General features: G+C 51.0%; 1 protein-coding gene across 3 annotated transcripts in view; it reads left to right on the forward strand.

Moving 5' to 3' along the window:
* Positions 1-17,290, forward strand: part of GTF3C1 (general transcription factor IIIC subunit 1) — a 69,208-nt gene that overhangs the window by 10,079 nt on the left and 41,839 nt on the right. For all 3 annotated transcript variants that reach the window (XM_032842630.1, XM_032842633.1, XM_032842632.1), the window contains exons 5-6: positions 338-434; positions 5,112-5,235. In XM_032842630.1, the coding sequence (XP_032698521.1) occupies positions 338-434; positions 5,112-5,235 (221 nt within the window). The remainder of the gene's footprint in view (positions 1-337; positions 435-5,111; positions 5,236-17,290) is intronic.

Genomic DNA, 17,290 nt, shown 5'->3' on the forward strand with positions numbered 1-17,290 from the left:
TCACTTCTTTATTAAGTAATCCCTTTACCAAGTGAATCGTGCAGAAAATAGAAGGTGCTTTCTAAACTTTATGGTTTTATAAAAACATAAGGCGTTTTCAAGAATTACGACAGCCGCAGCCAGAGAGTCTGGTGTGTACGCTGTCGCTACTTAGTGCCGTTTGCCATGTGACCGAACCGCTCCAAGCCATGGTCTCTGCCCCGCCAGGTGCGGAATGTGGCCTGGACAATGGCTGAGACCTAGGACCCAGGTTGTCATTTAAGTCTTGTGATCTTTAAAACACAGGCGCCCTTTAGTAATAGGTTTGAAAAGATGAACCGTTCTATGTTTCTCACAGGAGGAGCAAATACGACATCCTCATGGAGAAGCTCTCGGGTGTGCTGAGCACACGGACTAACCAGATGGAGACCCTGGGCAGGCTGAGGGAGGAACTGGTGAGTGCCCAGGGCTGCCTGGGGGCCGGGCTGGAATGATCTGTGCCGCAGCCTGGACCTGCTTGTCGAGTGTGGATTGAATGACTGGCAGTTGGAAGCCGTTAATGGACTGGACCATCCCTAATCTTGAAACAAGTGGGATTTTCTTTGTTTCACAGGATAAGAAAGTGCTCAGTCCTTTGTTGGAGGCCCTCATGCTCTTAACTGGCTCCCATTTCCTCCCCCCACACTCACAGTTCGCTCTAGGACGTGCTGTACAAGTTCATATGGAATGGCCAGTCTGGACATTTAGGGGTGCCGTAAGCGCACTTCTAATTCTGTCCCCATTGGCTTGATACGGAAAGGGCATTGTGACTTTGCAGAGACGCAGGCGAGGTGGTGCTGGGAGAAAAGCATAGACTGGCCAGCTTGGTCTCTGGGCCCCCAGAGGAGAGGCAGGAATGAAGCAGGGAGAGGAGAGAGTATGGAGGGGCCTCGCTGCCTCCAGGCCGATGAGAACAGTCTTTGCCAGAAGCTAGGGAAGAGCCAGCATGGCAAGGGGACAGAAACATTGTCCTGGAGCTTAAGATGGCAGAACTGAAAATCTAAAGTTTAAAGTCAGGCAGTTTGGGTCACAGTGATTAGTCCGCAAAGGGACGTGGTGTGGAGTCTGGATTATCAGCCCCAGGATAATCCATGCTCCTCACCTCGTGCTATTGCATTATGGGTGAAGCCCTAGTCTCTGGTTCCATCAGAGAGGGAAAGGGGCCTCTTCTCTAATGCTAGATCTACTACATGCCCAAGTCTCTTTAAAATATTTTATTTGGGGCGCCTGGGTAGCTCAGTCTGTTGGGCATCTGCCTTTGGCTCGGGTCATGATCCCAGCGTCCTGGGATCGAGCCCCACATGGGACTCCCTGCTCAGTGCAGTGCCTGCTTCTCCCTCTCTGCCCCTCTTCCCTGCTTATGCTCTCTCTCACAAATAAAATCTTTTAAAAGTAATAATAATAGAAGTAAAAGATTTTATTTATTAGGAACCCTGGGTGTCTCGGTTAGGCATCTACCTTTGGCTTCAGTCATGATCTCAGAGTCCTGGAATCGAGTCCCATGTAGGGCTCCTTGCTCAACGGCGACCCTGCTTCTCCCTCTGCCTGCTGCTTCCCCTGTTTATGGGCTCACTCTTTCTGACGAATAAATAAAATCTTTTTTTAAAAATTGTATTTATTGAGAGAGAGAAAGTGTGCACATGTGGGGAGGGGGAAGGGCAGAGGGAGAGAATCCCAACCCAGGGCTCGATACCATGACCCTGGGATCATGACCTGAGCCGAAATCAAGAATTGGATGCTTAACTGACTGAGCCACCGGGGCGTGCCATCCCAGGTCTGTTTAGAGCACAGCTTATGAGGCTTACAGGTCAGATTTGGCCTGTGTGTTGTTAAAAGAACATTCAACCTAGCTTTTTTTTTTTTTTTAATAATTTACATAAAAACCTAAGTTTCCAGCTTCTTTTGAAATATCAGAGGCTCCGGCAAGCCTGGGCCTGGCCTGCAGTCTCTCCCAACAGCAGTCCGCTCAGGCCAGCTGTGCACTCACCTACCCGGCCTCGCCCCAGGACCCTTCCTTCCTGTCACCTCTCAGACAGCAGGCCCGTGTCATTTATGTCAGTATACATGCAGTGCTGTTTGTGGTAAGAAGTATTTTTTGGTGTTTGAGTCTCCATCAGAAGGGGAAAATGAAAGGCAGACCGATAAAGCTTCTTTAGGGACCCTAGTAGAAATTAAGAAAATTCCTCCTTGCTTTAAGCAACAAATTCTGCACACTCTGTCCTTCACATTTCTTGTCCAGCAGACAGTGCAGAATGAAGCCCTCTACCCGACCGGGTCACTGAGGCATGGGGAGAGCAGACTAGTCTGGTGACATAGGTCACCATGGCCTCGCTCAGTTCCGTTACTTACCCAGCAAATACTGCAGCGAGCGTCTGCTCAGAGTCAGAGCTGGGTGCCGCACCGCGGTGACAAAAGTTAGGATGACAGGTCTCACACTGTCATGGAGCGGTGTCACCGGAGGGCGGCCATGTGAACACACACTTGGGCTCGAAGCCCATCTAAAAGGATGACGTCCAAGCTCCGTGAAGGACGCATTTTCTTCAGAGCTGGGAGAAGCTTTATGGAGCAACTTCTGGCCAAGTGGGTCTTTGAAGGTGACGTGTTCCTCAAGTAGACAAGAACTGGCATTTCAGGCCCGGGAGAGCGGTTCGGGCTGACGTGTCCGAGGTGCAGGAATCCAGCCGCAGCGCTCGGGCAGGGGTCACAGACGTGGGCTGGGGAGGGAAGATGGGGCTGGCTAAGAGAGGTCCAGAGCGCCAGGCTGAGGAGCTGGGCTGTGGCCTTCAGCCTCGTAAACTGCTGGCTGCAGTTCGTGAATGGGGAAGTTGCATCTTTTTTTTTTTTTTTTAAAAGATTTTATTTATTTATTTGACAGACAGAGATCACAAGTAGGCAGAGAGGCAGGCAGAGAGAGAAAGGGAAGCAGGCTCCCTGCTGAGCAAAGAGCCCCATGCAGGGCTCGATCCCAGGACCCTGGGATCATGACCTGAGCCGAAGGCAGAGGCTTTAACCCACTGAGCCATCCAGGTGCCCCGAGAAGTTGCATCTTGAGGAAACAAACCAGGAGGAGGAAGAGAGCTTGGAGGTGCGGGCGGGAGGCGGATGTTGGCAGCTAGGGCCCAGCTCCCAAGTGGCAGACTGCTAGAATCCTTGGAGACGTTTCGATGACTGGGCCCAGGATGTGAGGGGGAATGAAGGGGGTGGGCATGAAGGAGAAGGAATCTTGCTGTCTGGCTGGAGTGATTGCGTCTCCCTGAAATGCACAGGGCTGGAGGGCAGGCTCAGGACAGCAGGGAGCAGGCCCGCTTGTTTACTGCTCAAGCCCCAGTGGGCGGATGGCCAGGGCCAAGCCCATGATCGGTGCTCAGTAAATATTTGTGGAATGAATGCATGAATCAAGTAGAGAGTACAGAAAGATGAACACATTTGCAGGAGAATAAGGCGCGTGACAAATCTGACTTGAGGATTTATTGAGTCTGAAGATCTTCTGAGACTTTTCACTTGGCGATGTCTGGTCGGCAGCTGGAAATAGGGTCAGAGGGAGCTGAGCAGGACTTAGTGAATAATTAGCCGATACAGGAGGTTGATGCCATGAATATGGATGCTGTCTTTTTTGGGGCGTGGGGGAGGCTCACGCTATTCCTTTCCCTTTTTGCAGGGCAGATTGTGTGAGTCCCTGATGGCAGCCCCCCAGAAGCTGGGACTACATCATCCTCCCTTGCTTCGGATGGTCCAGGACTTAGGACCATATGTTAGGGGCTGGGATTTGATGGATGAACTTCCGTAGGGTCTTTCCGTGATGCCGGGGGCACAGCTAGATTAACGAGAGAGCCCATTTACAAGCGGGTGTGTTCAAATGAGCCATATGTGAGTTGTCTGTGTTTTTTTGATAGCCATATGTTCTCCTGCCCAAGGGCTGGGAGACGGGCTGGCCTTGAGAGTTGAGCACACGTACGTGGTGGCAGCCCGCAGACGTTTGTTCCATCTCTGTCTCCCAGAGAGGGAGAGGAAAGCCGTGAGACTCCAGGGACGGCTCCCTTGGTTCCGTCCACGGCTTACAGTAGCCGGAACTGGCCTCATGACTCCAGGGGTTGCAAAGGCAAAGGCAAGTAAGTGGCCAGGATGGATACATGAAAGAATGAAACAGGCCAAGTAGGAAAAAAATGGTTTTGCAGTTGGTACGGATTCAAGACATATTTAATTTTCCTCTTGGCTGTCCTAAGAGAAGATGGCACCTACCGGTAACAGATAGGAGCTGACCTTCAGCTCTGACATGTGAGGGGCTGACACCTGGGCACCCCTGGCCTGGTTCCCCCCAGGGGTCGCCCTGAGGACCCACAGTCCCAGTATTTGTTGCCAGAGTTCTTCCAAGTGAAGCCAGAACCTTTTTTTTTTTTTTTTTTTTTTTAATGAAGTCTCACTTTAATGTTGGCAGGTAAATCACTTATTTTCACAAATGTGTAGATGGGAAAACATGACCTATGCCGGAAGCTGCTCGTTGATGACCCCTGCGGTTAGGGGCACATAGGGGTCACTTTGGTCACATCGCCTTGCGGCGCTGTGAGTACTAGGGTGCACACACCCCTCCTCATTTTGTGGAAGCTTCGCTGATAAACTGAAAATTTTTTTGGCACTACATTTTTTTTCTATTTTTTTTCCATTGCCCAGGGGAGGTGTATGTGTGCTTTGTGAGAGAGTTGCGTGTGTGTGTTAATAGCACACTCGAATGGTAAGAAAACCAAACACTGACAGTATGCAATGAAAAACCGCCTTGTAGCTCTCTGCCCTGCCGGCCGTCTGCCTCACTCCCATCCCTATGTGTCCTTTCAGGATCTTTGAGCAAATAAACCTCTTTCCCCCTTTTGTCATCGAAACCATTTATAGAATCATTTACTTAGTGCTCTGGACCTTCTGTTTCCGTTTCCTTGACGGCATAGCTTGAAGTCTTTCCTCCTTAGCCCCTCCAGTGTTCTCTCGTTCAAGGGAATCGGCTAACCCAGGTTAACCCTGAACCTGTGTCTGCCGACATGACTGCAGCGGTTGCAAACGCCTCGCTCGCATCTGACGGCAGCTCTTATGTTGTGTTTTGGCAGGGGCTGTGCGAGAGGACCTTTAAGCGGCTGTACCAGTACATGCTGAATGCTGGCCTTGCGAAGGTGGTGTCTCTCCCCTTGCAAGAGATCCACCCTGAGTGTGGGCCTTGTAAGACAAAGAAAGGTAAAGGTGGTCACAGCCTCTGTCCCCTTGGCTGTGCAGACGGCTTTCACTTCTCCCAAGTTTAACTTTTCTCTCTCCCCGCGTTCAGCCTCGCCATGGGGTGATGGCGCATTTGTTTGGCTCTTCATTCCTCAGCGCCTCGCTTAGGGTCCCCTGTAGCAGAAGTGCTCGGGAAATATTTGCTGAGCGAAAGTAATCCTAAGTGCCAGCACGCGTCTCTGGGGAGATGTCCCTCCAACATCTCAGCTTCGTGGTGTCCGGAAACAAGTCCCATCTTTTCCTTGTTACGCTAAACCACTCTTCTTTCCAGCGTTTTGAAAGTACCAAAGCTGTGTTGCATGATCTCAGTATTCTGTAGCCCTTGCAAGGTTGGTGGCAGTGTGACCTTTTACATAGAAGAAAGTTAAAGGTAAGAGATGCAAAGTCATTTACATAAAGTTGAGCCATCGGTAAGTGACAGATGGGGGATTTGAACATTCCAGGAAAGTTAAACTAAGGACCGTATACTGTAAAACTTTAAAAAAAACCTTCCTTAGTCTTTTATTTTCTCTGTTCTTGATTTTTTTATGTCATGCTGTTCGTGACGAACCGAAGTCATTTAAGAAGCTGAGGGTCAGGGCTTTTAGTAGAAGATGATAGATGGGACATACGCATTTATCTTCTCTCTCCCCAAACTCTTCCGTAGTGATGACAAGGGATATAAAGGGAATCAGCCTGCAGGTACAAAGAGACTAGGACAGGAATGACAGCAGAGAGTCGTCAACAGTGTTCTGGAGATCAACGCAGAAGGACAGATAGTAATGGACTGAGCAGCCTGGGGAGGCTCAATGCCAGTGAAGGGCAGTAGCCAAGAATTGATGCCTCAGACCCTGAAATAAATGAAAAATGTGGCGATTCCAGGTACCTTTGAAGACAAGTTCAGATGGTGCCAGAGACCAGAGGGTTGGTTGGCTGTGTGTGTGAGAAACTGCTGCTTCCCCAGTCCTCTCCCCTCCTTTGCATAGCCAGTCAAGAGGCCCTTTCCCACAAAGTTTTGGCTTTTTCTACTTCTTTCAAGATAAGATGCATTGGAACGTTTCTGGATTCACAGACCCAGCTGGGGACAGGTGGCGTGCTGAAAATAGGACACTAAAAGGGGAGGGTCCTCTCACTGTGGTTCCAGATTTGGCTCTAGAACATTGGCAGCAAGACTTAGTGTCCCCTAGGCTGGTGGCTGGAGGCTACATTTCTGCAGAAACCAACCAGTCCAAGAGAAAAGTCTTCTAGATACTGACACTAGGGCGATCCCAACAACACCGCTGGCCCCTGCCCGCTCACCTACACGGAAGGCCACTCAGTCGCTCCTTCCCCTTCCCCACCCCACACGACACCCAAAACATAGTGTTTGGGTAGCAATTCAATGCTTCACCAGACATTGGAGGAGTCTAATAGGAATGTAACAGAAACAAACAAATGTAGGAAATAGAAACAAAGTGAGGAGCAGAGGAAAACCTAAAAGAACTGGCAGAGAGAAAACATTGCATCCATGAAAACACAGCGAGAGGCGCTCAAGGAGGGAACATGCAGGAAATAAAAAAGAGCTCTTGCAAATAGAAGAAATGTGACTGTTGCAATAAAAGATTGAGCAGAAAGGAAGGTAGTGAGATAAAGTTGAGAAAAATCTCAGAAAAAACTCAAAAGAGGTGAGAAACAGAGCTAAGTTGAAAATAAGACGCTAAGCCTAGAAGGTCCAGCGTCTGCACAAAGGGCTCGGGGAGAAACAGAATGTGTGCAGAGGAAGAGGGAAGACAGTGAGCGAGTCTCCCAGATCTGCAGGACACAAGTTCTAGAGAGCAAAAGACCCATCAGGTGCCTCGCACCAAGAACATGCAGAACCCCACACCAAAACGTAACAGCCTGGGACTTTGGAAACCTGGAGCAAGGGAGACTTCAGAGAGGAGAAGGCAGACTTCCCAGTAGTAACTGAAGCCGGGTGGCCTCGGAGCAGTGCTTTCATGCTAAAGGGAATGGATTTTCCATCTGGAGCTCTCTGGTCTGCTTTCACATCGATCCACTGTGAAAATACGGAGGTTTTCACACATTCAGATCTGAAACCGTTCATCTCGCATCTCCCATGTTCCCTTTCAGGAAGCTGCGGGAGGATATAGACCATCAAACAGCAGACTGAAAGAAGAGGCAGGAAAAGCGGAGTCTGGGTCATGGGGGAGACCAGGAAAAACATGGGGAGATGGTGAAGGGAAAACACTGTGATGGGCGCCATGGCAACCCGGCCATACGGGAGCAGGGCGGAAGGGCTCTGGAGGGAAAAAAGTCCACGCAAAGGATCAGCTTCCCAGTGAGTGTTTGTTTAGAGAAGGTTGTGGGTTGGCAGAGGGCCTGCATGGGAATTAGTGTCAGGTACACACACAACCAGGGCAGTGGGAAAGCACGAAGTTATTAAGGCCAAAGAAAACCAGAAGGTGTATAAGAAAAAAGGGTAGAGCCTATATGCTTGACTTTGTGGGCACAGTAAGTAACCTACGGAGGCTGGTTTTGTTACTGCAGCTCAGGAGAGAGTGTGCTGACGGACCGACCACGGCCTACCCAGTGAGCAGCTTGGTGTGTACTGGAGGTCGGCAGTCATGTTTGGCAAGTGACCGTGAACTGCGGTCTGAGGGGCTCTGTTTCTTCCTTGACCTTGCTGAACTGATCAGTCACTGCTGGTACTGCCTGATTTCCCTGTATGGGAGCAAAGTTTGTGAAGGAGATGGTAACAGACAAACATTACTGTACAGGTGAATAAACCAAGGCAGGTGTCCCCAGAGGTCAGGAAAGCCCCCAGAGGGGACCTCACTTTTGAGTCCCTTCAGTGCCAAGGGCACTTGGGACTGGTCGAATGCCTGAGACCCCTCCAGAAAGGTGGTGTCAGCCTTTTCAGTAGAAAGAAAACCAGGGGGGCGCCTGGGTGGCTCAGTGGGTTGAGCCGCTGCCTTCGGCTCAGGTCATGATCTCAGGGTCCTGGGATTGAGTCCCGTGTCGGGCTCTCTGCTCAGCGGGGAGCCTGCTTCCCTCTCTCTGCCTGCCTCTCTGTCTACTTGTGATCTCTCTCTGTCAAATAAATAAATAAAATCTTTAAAAAAAAAAAAAAAAGAAAGAAAACCAGGAAGTACCGCCAGGTCCTGTAGCAGGGATGAAAGACCCAGAGGCGTCCTGGGGACTTCCCTGCGTGCTTAATACCGTAATGACCTGTGGGTCTGCTAATTTATTTCCTGATTTATTGGAAGGAAGACATTAAAAATAAACAGATGGAATGATTATATTTTTTAAAGTAAAGAGAAACTGAGAAGGAGATGCCCTTAAAGAAACTTTCTCGCCTGGCAGGCAGCCACAGAGCAAAGCTCGTCCCAGGCTTGGGGTCCCTGGAAATGTAAGCCTGCCCCTTGCAACTAAGACACCAACCGGAGCGAACTCTGTTGTCCGACAGCCCTGGGTCAGAATTCTCATTCTGTCATTTCCTGTTTGGGTGACCTTCTGCAGGTTTTGGCCTCTCCCCACCTCAGCAGAATTATCTGGGGGAATAATGCGACTTTTCAGAGTGTCGTGGGGCTCATAGAAGACCGTGTACATAGCAGGGGCCACAGATTAGTGAATGGCCGCATGTAGCAATGTGTTTTGCTTGGCTCACAGTGTGTGTTTTCATTGAATTCATTGCTGGGTATTTACAAATCAGAAATTGTCCCTAAAAAGTCGGCCTTTCAACTTCCCCGCAGAAAGTGAAATTAGGCAACGTTAAACTGCATTTTTCTTTAATAGCCATCAGCCAGGCAGAGAGATGCTGCCGCCTTTCCATAGGCCCATCTTCCCCACCCCCCAAGGACACCGTGCCTCCTGCTTTGTGTGTCTGCGTCACATGGTGAGTGGTCCCTGTTTTTCTTGAAGCCTAGCATTGGCAAGAGAAGCCCAGAAACCCCCCAAGACTGGCTACTGATGATCGTGATGGCTTTAGCTCCTTACGTGGGCTGAAGCGGGCAGACCCCTAAGACCGTGACCATCAGACATTTTAGACTGTCACACACCAGCCCGGTAGAGCCCATTCTGACCATTCAGGATGCTCATCTCATCCCAGGCTGGTCTTGTTCCCCTCCTCCTGCTCGGGCTCATGGGCTAGGTGCCCCTCACTCCCGGCGTGACTCAGGTATTTCTCTCTGTGACTTGCGTTTCCAGCTAGGCCGGGAGCTCCTTGAGAGTGGGGGCCCCGCCTGTCACGTACTTTTATCCTTGAGGCCTCTGCAGCGTCTGCTCGGAACAATGTAGGTGCTGAGCAAGTGTTTAGCAAATTTAATTTAATTAGGCACCACTTGGTTCCTCTGCTTGTGCGGGAGACAAGGGATGAAGGCAGTTTTAGTCTGTTTTGTCTTCTGCCTTGTCTTCCCAATTTACAGAATTAACATAAACCTTCCCTCTAAGGCATTATAGCACAGACAAGACTTAAATAATAAATAAAGATGATGGATTACTTCATGTAAATTTACAGGTGTGCCTGGATATATACGAATTGTTTCTAAGAGCTGTAAATAAAGAGTTTGGATTTGGGCATATTTCAAGTACGTTACAGGAAGCCACAGTGATCTGCTTTGCAAAAAGAAAAAAAAGCCTCGGTTATAAAAACGGTCACCCTGAACTGATCTGTTTTGCAAAATTTGGATTATATTCTTCAAGTGTTTACTAGTCATACTGTGTTTATTCATTTGGGCTGAGAACAAAGGGGAAGAGAAAGAGAAGTTAACTTGGTGATTCTTCTGAAAATGATGGCCAACTGGAAGCAGGTGACAGAAGTTGTGTGCCCTGGGGCCCGTGACGGACAGGCTCAGTCAGCAGCTTGCCCAGCACTGAAAGGATGAAGAAGGGGTCCGAGCACCTATATTCCCGTTTTCCCCTGTTTAGGATATAGACTCTTCCCATAGCTATTAATTCATGACCCTTAAAAAGAAAGAACAAATTCAACAAGATTACAGGATACAAGGTTAATATGCAAAAATCAGTTGTATTAACAATGTGAAAACGAAATTAAGAAAGCAATTCTGTAGCATCAAAAAAATAACACACTTGGGAATAATGCATTCAAGCACAACAAGTATAAAACAGTCTGAGAACTATAGAACAGTGTGGACAAATTTAAGATCTAAGCAGATGGGAACATCCCTTGTTCATGGATCTGGAGATTTATTTATTTTTTTGAGATTTTATTTGGGAGAGAGCACGAGCGAGCAGAGGAGCAGAGGGAGAAGCAGACTCACCACTGAACAGGGAGCCCAATGTGGGGCTCGATCCCGGGATCCTGAGACCTGAGCTGAAGGCAGACCCTTAACTGACTAAGCCACACAGGCGCTCTGGATCTGGAGTTTTAATGTAAAGATGGCAGCACTCCCCAAACTGGGAAAATCCCAATTGTTGTGTAGACTTCGGCAAGCTAATTTCTGAAGTTCACACGGAATTGCAGGGTGCCCAGAAAGTTAGTCTTGAGAAACAAGAATCAAGTATTTTAGGAAGACTTAAACTTCCAGTTTTGAAACTACTGCAGAGCAACAATAATCAAGCCAGGACGGTACTGGCACAAGGACAGACCGATCAAGGAGTAGAATTGAGAGTCCAGACGTACACCCACATGCCGTGGTCTGCTGGTTTTCAGCAAGGGTGCCAAGACCATCCAACGGAGGAAGAAGCCAGTCACAAAAGGCTATTGCTGTAGGAGTCCATTTGAAGGAAAGTCCAGAGCGGGGAATCTAGAAGTAGATCAGTGAGCGCTTCGGGGCACCCAGGGTGCCAGCTGCAAGGTCTAAGGTGGGGAAGTGTTCAAAATTAGACTGCGGACAGAGACACCTACCCTGGGAATACACCACATCACCACTGGTGTGCACAGTGCGCGAGGTGAATGGTGCAGAATGTGGATCGTAACTCAGTAAAGCAGTTAAAAATGAACAGCAAGAAACAGTTGAAACGGGTGCAGCAAACTCAATTAAGATCATTAAAATGGCACAAAGTGACTTTGGAAAAGTTATAGTGGGATTAAAGTATACAAGCTAAGGAAAAAGAGAAATAAGCCATATCGAGAAGGAATAAAACACAATAAAATAAAGATAAAGGTTTAAAAGAGCTTTGAAACCAGGAGAGTGGAATTAAAAAGAATGAAGATCAGAAACACAAAAAGGATAAAGGGTGAACATAAACGTGAAAAGGATAGAAAAAGATCGTCAGGAGCTGAGTTTAAAGCTTAGAAAATTAGTGGCATGGGGCGGGGGGAAGGGCACAGTGGTGGAACCAGTGAAATAGTTAAAATAGCAAGATCTCTCAGTTAAAAGTGGCAAAGTTGATTAAAGGATGCCAGCTCAAAAATGAATGGTAATTACTCTCAATATTTAAGACAGATAAAAGAAACAGACTTTTTAATATGAAGAAAAAAAAAAAAAAAACCAAAACGACAAGAGGTAAGCGACTAAAAGGTGGAATAAGGAGTAAGATCCTCCATGGCGTTCATTCCAGACCTTGAGTCAGGTCAAGCTGAGCCCCGAGCAGCCCTCCCACTTGAGAAGGGGCTCAGCACCTGGGGACTGTGACCTTGGTGGGAAGTAGTCCTTCCCTTGCGGCTCCTGTGCACCCGTCCCAGCTGTGCTGTGGGAGGCGGAGGCAGGTGGTGAGGGGCCGGAGGACTAGTCTGCAGAGTATGACGGAGGTATGTGGCAATAAGTGTGCCACACACAGGGCTGATGGTGGGGAGGGGCAGGCAAGGTTGCTCTCAGGGCTCGGAAGAGGCGAGGGCAGGGACGTGTGAGCACGTGCCTGGTCACAGAGGGGGCCGGCTGGCCACAGGTTGGCTGGGAGGCCAGTAGAGTGACAGATGTGTCTGTGCTGGGTGCCGCTCCATTCTTAACTGGTGCCTGCTCAGAGCCCTCAAGAAAGGTCCACTGCAGTCATACCCAGCCCAGCATGGTTTCCACCAACCCTTTCCTTCAGTGGGTCTCTGAGAACCTCCAGGGACCTAAACGGGTCCATCCCTGACTTAGCCCAAAGGGCTTGGGAGGTGGTTCTTGCCCTGGGTGTTCAGTGGGGGCTCTGGAACTCGTTACCAGCTAAGAGCATTTTCCCGGTGTCCTAAAGCTTGCAAGCCCTCTTCTATGGACGTGGTTTGTCAGCCCCCTTGTCACCTTGCTCGGTTAGCACAGGGAACTTGGACTCCATCGACTTATCTTGGGCCGTGAGAAAGAGGAAGGCACCAGGGGACATTCTTCCATTCTGTTGTCCCATTTGTGGACAGTCTTGGAGCCCAGGGAGAGGTGGAAAAGCCATCCATAGATTATGCCAGGCCCTGTGCCATGTGTTAGTGCTCGATTCGGATCCTTTTTGGCCACCCCATCATGTGGGTGTTTTTCTTTTCCTTCCTTCCACTGATAAGAAAACCAACGTACAGATTCCTTGCCTCAGGTCATAGAACGAGGAAGAGCCAGTGTGGAGGTTTGAGCACAGAATGTGTGAGTCTCTAACCAGGGCCCTTGGCTACCTCCCTGAGAGAGGGCAGGGGCTGAACTCATGGGCCGTGGGGGCTGGTGGGTGAGTGCCTGGGGCCAGAGCAGTGGTAGGGGCTGAAGACAGGGCCAGCCTAGGACAGCCGTCCAGGGCAGGAGAGTCGGAAGATGTGGGCTCCCCCTGCTGGTCTTCTCTCCAGTCCGTCTCCCACATCCACCGCAGAAATAACCAAAACGTGCCTACAGAATAAAGGCAAACAGGGCTACAAAATAAAAAATACCGAGAGGCATTGCTTGGCCTCTAGACCTCACACAGTCAGCCTTCCCATTCATCCCTGCCCTTCTGCCACCCTTCACCCATGTCTGCCTAGACAGTTCTGGGTGCCCTCTAATATCCGCCTCTGGGGTCTTCCCTCTCGCCTTCCCCTGCCTAGCTCCACTTGTCGCCTCATTTCCCAGCACTCCTGGCTCCTTTCCCTGTAATCACGGAGCGGGTAGTGTGCTTGGTTTGTGAGGCCGAGCCCCTTACCTGCATTCACTCCCCAGGTCCTTCCCAGCAGGTGAGTTCAGCCACGCTGTTAGGATTATGTCCATTTTACAGAGGAAAAGACTGAGATTCCAAACACTTAGCCTGACGCGGGGCTTCTTCTCAGCCCCAGAGATCATGACCTAAGCAAACCAACTGTGCCACGCAGGGGTCCCCAGAGCCCAGATTTCTAACCAGTTCTATCACTCTGGTGTCTGGGCTACAGCAGCCTCCCTCATTAGGAGTGCAGCCCTGAATTCTGTGTCCAGCAGTTACCCAGAGCCCTTACCTCCTTAGATTGTCCCATGGGCTGGTTTCTCGTTCTAGTTTCCAGACTACCTGAATGACACCCTAGCACTGAAAACACCAGGCCCATCTAGGGGTGTGTGGGGGGGTGATAGCAGGATGGAAGTAAAACTGAATTTACATAACCTCTCCCTGGCTCACCAGTAGGACTGTCCCTTCATGGGTGACTTCAAGAGCAAATCTGGCGTGGTGCTCATTTGTTCCATCCTGGTTTTGTTTTCTCCTGGGTTCATCACGTTGAGAGCACCAGTCTGCTAGGTGGCCAGGTGAGATCTTGGCTGGAAATGTGAGAAACACAGGCTGTTGGTCCCACTTTACGTCTGCTCAGGATTTCCCTTTACAGAGATTGGTGTTTTCCGATAGAAACTGGACGTTGCAAGCCCAGCCAGGTTGCCCAGTGTGGGAGAAGGGCCACTTTCTAGGTGCAGGACATCCATTAGGCCACATGAACCCTCTGAGCCTGTTTTCCTTTCTCGTAAGATGGCAGGTGTCCTATGCAGAATCCGCACAGTGATTAAAATAGCTTCTGAAATCACCTGCCACACCCTGGGTTATCAGGAAGGATTCACCCCTTCCCTTCTTTCCGGCTCTTCAGTGCATCGAATGAAGCCATTCTTCCTTTGTGCCACAGCGAGCCCATCCTGGATCTTTGGTACAACAGAACCGTGTGCTTGATATGTGTGGAACCGTGGACATTAGTGCACACTTCTACCTTTAAAACGCTTGAGTGCAGTGATCTGGCTGGTTCTGTCTTGCTTTTTGTTCTGGGAAGTAAACCCTGTGCCCAGGCGTCCGTGGGTGCCATTAACAGGCCTGTGACTCCTCCGGGAAGCGTGGCTGGTCGCCAAGGTGGGCGTTCAGACAGACCCGTGGGCTCTGTTTGCCCTGTGGGTGTGTGCTGCCTGGGGTCTCGCTCCGGCCCCTTCTGTTTCGGCTTTTGCTGACTTGGGGTCTGGAACAGGCTCCTTTAAATTGCCTTTAAAATAGCCAAATATGAGCCGAAGGAATCCCAAGAATAAAAATTGGAATTCTGGGGCTGGTAAACCTCCAGAGCCATGGGAAAGGTATGGAAGGCTGGCGAAACTCATTCCCAGTGGCTCCTTGGAGCCATGAGCCACAGACTACCCGGTGTTGCCTCCTCTACCGGCCTCAGGTCTTAACAATTCTCCCTATAACCCCACGAGGCTAGACATTCTCCTTAGCTTGGTTAGATGATGGGGGTTTCCTTGTCTGAAGGCTCTAGAAGAAAGTCAGTGCATTTGGGACTCGTGGCAGGGAAATCAGCCTTGCTGTGTGTGATGGACAGAGCTGCAGACCCATGGCCCCTAACCTCCCCAGCAGCCATCCTGCCAGGATGCATCCTGCCTGGCCTTCTGGAAGCACAGCGGCCTCGTGCTGAGCCCAGTCTGAGTGCCTTGAGCCGAACCCTCCATTGAAAGTATGCTGGAGACTCGCCTGTGCATTGGGGTTTCTGGGGGTCCCCAGCTTCGGACTGTGCGATCTAAGGGTCAGTTCACATAAGGCCTGTGATGCGGCAAGTGCCCGCTGCTCAGGCCAGCTGACTGCTCTGTGCCAGCCTCTGCATGGGCGTCTTCTCTGGGCATGAGGTGGAGAACGCCAGCCTCTCATTTTGTTAAGCGGAAAGCAAGGAGCTCTGCTCAGTCACCTCCCCAGAGTCTCCAAAACGAGGGGTTGTAGAGCTGAGATGCCCCGTGTCCGCCTGACCCTGGAGCCCTGCTTCCTCCCAGTGCTCCCCTGAAGGTCCGGCCATCCTGGCAGGCAGCTGAGGCTGTGACTGGGGACAGGCATCGCGTGCTGTCGGAGCAGAGCTCAGCTGCCGGCCTGATGCTGCTATGCGGAGCAGAAGCTGGGAAGGCCAAGAGGGGCTTCCTTCCTCACCCTTCTGACCCACGAGTTTGTCGTGGCCGTTCGCCGCCGCCCACTGTGCTGATGTCCACGCCACCCTGTGTATCTCTCCTTGGCCAGTTCAGCTCGTAAGGAAGCTAAAACGGGGTGGGAGAAAGAACTCCTGGCTGTTGGTGAGGTGTGCCGGTCTGTGTCCCCTATGTGCTGCCCTGGGCCACCGCCCCCGCAGAAGCCAGCGTCCCCAGCCCCAGGTCACCCACTGCGCTCAGTCACACGATGCCTCTGCATTAGGGGCCATATGTTGTCCATGGTTGGGGACCTGGGCTCGGGAGACAGACAGCCTGGTAAATCCCAGCTTCTCCCTTGCTAAGGAGCGGGGGTTTGGGCAAATGCCTTAGCTCCCGGTGTCCTCAAGTGGGAAAGGGGATGGTAGCGGCCACCTGCTCGGGCTGCAGGGAGGACCACCTTATATGAAACACACGGAGAGCTTCAAGCGGTGTCCGGCACGCTGCGTGTGTTCAAGCGATGGGAATAGTTTTAACATTGGGAGTGGGCAGTCGCTCTAGGAGCACTGAGAGGCAAGAGGGGCACCTGGGGGCTGAGAGGCCTGGGAGGGCCTTGGGTAGAGAACAGCAGGGGAAGACCGAGTGTGGAATGACTTGGTGGTTGGTGTTCTGCCTGTGTGCTGGGTGTGCTCACTCCTAGGAGGAAATACCAGTGAAACGTCCAATTCTGTGGTTACTTGAGCCTTGAAATAATTTTCACCCACACAGACCGCCCCAAGTCTCCCCCTCATCACCATGCCTCCCCTCCCCATTCATTTAGGCTTCCATCTGGAGAGGGAGAAATGGAGGGAGAGAGCAGGGCCGGAACCCCAAGCAAAGGGCAGAGCCCTGGGAAGTGGGAAAACCTGAGAGGGCCTGGCAGGCGTGGAAGGAGCAAAGGCTTGAGGAAGCCAGTGCTGTGACGTCATGTTTCTTCTCTTGAAAAATCACAAACGGGGGGGATTTGCTATCACCACGAGGAGTGCAGGCAAATCAGCACCAGACCGGTGCCTGAGGCTTCCCACACTTCTGTGACCATTTGCTCCAGGCCTGCCTTCTAGGAGGGTTCTAGTGCATTGGCCCTGGCCGGACCCTGCTCCGAGGGTAAGTCTGAGGAGTTCGGGGCCCTGAGATGCATTGCTGTTTGTGAATTTCACCTGCAGTCTGCATGCTCTGCCCCCCCTGAGACTCCCCTTCCCCACTTGGGGTGTCGTACCTTGCTCAGAGGTCAGTCTGCAGTGCTCAGTGTGAGCATTTCCCATCCACGGGAAGGCCCTCGGAGGCCACAGCTCCTGCACAAGATGGCTGGGAAACAGAGACCAGCTTTATTGTGCCCCTACTTGGCACTGGTACCTGGATTATACCCCTCGGTGTCCGGGTGGAGAAACCATCCGCGTCCCCGTGCTAACAGTTACTGCAGACTTTATGACTACAAATGACCTGGCTTTATGATTTCAGAGTTGCAGAAGTCTGAGATGGGTGTCCTAGGGCTAAACCCTTGACATCGGCAGGGCTTTACGCCTTCAGCAGGCTCTCCAGAGAGAACGCACTTCCTGGCCATTTCCGGTCTCTGCAAGGCCCCTGCCTGCCTTGGCCCCTGCTCTCTCTCTCTCTCTCCCTCTTCAAAGCCAGCGGCCTGGCATCCTCCACTCTCACTCTGATCCTCCTGCCTCCCTCTCTGATGACTCTGACGTTGGCCCACCCGGATTCTCCGGACTAAGACCACCCCCACAGCGAAAAGCCTTAACTCACTCATGCCCACAAGTCCCTCTTGCCATACAGGGTCACGTTTTCACAGGTTCCATGTAGCAGGG

Source organism: Lontra canadensis, unplaced genomic scaffold (assembly GCF_010015895.1).
Source record: "Lontra canadensis isolate GAN:19392208 unplaced genomic scaffold, GSC_riverotter_1.0 scaffold132, whole genome shotgun sequence".
Taxonomy (NCBI): Eukaryota; Metazoa; Chordata; class Mammalia; order Carnivora; family Mustelidae; genus Lontra; species Lontra canadensis.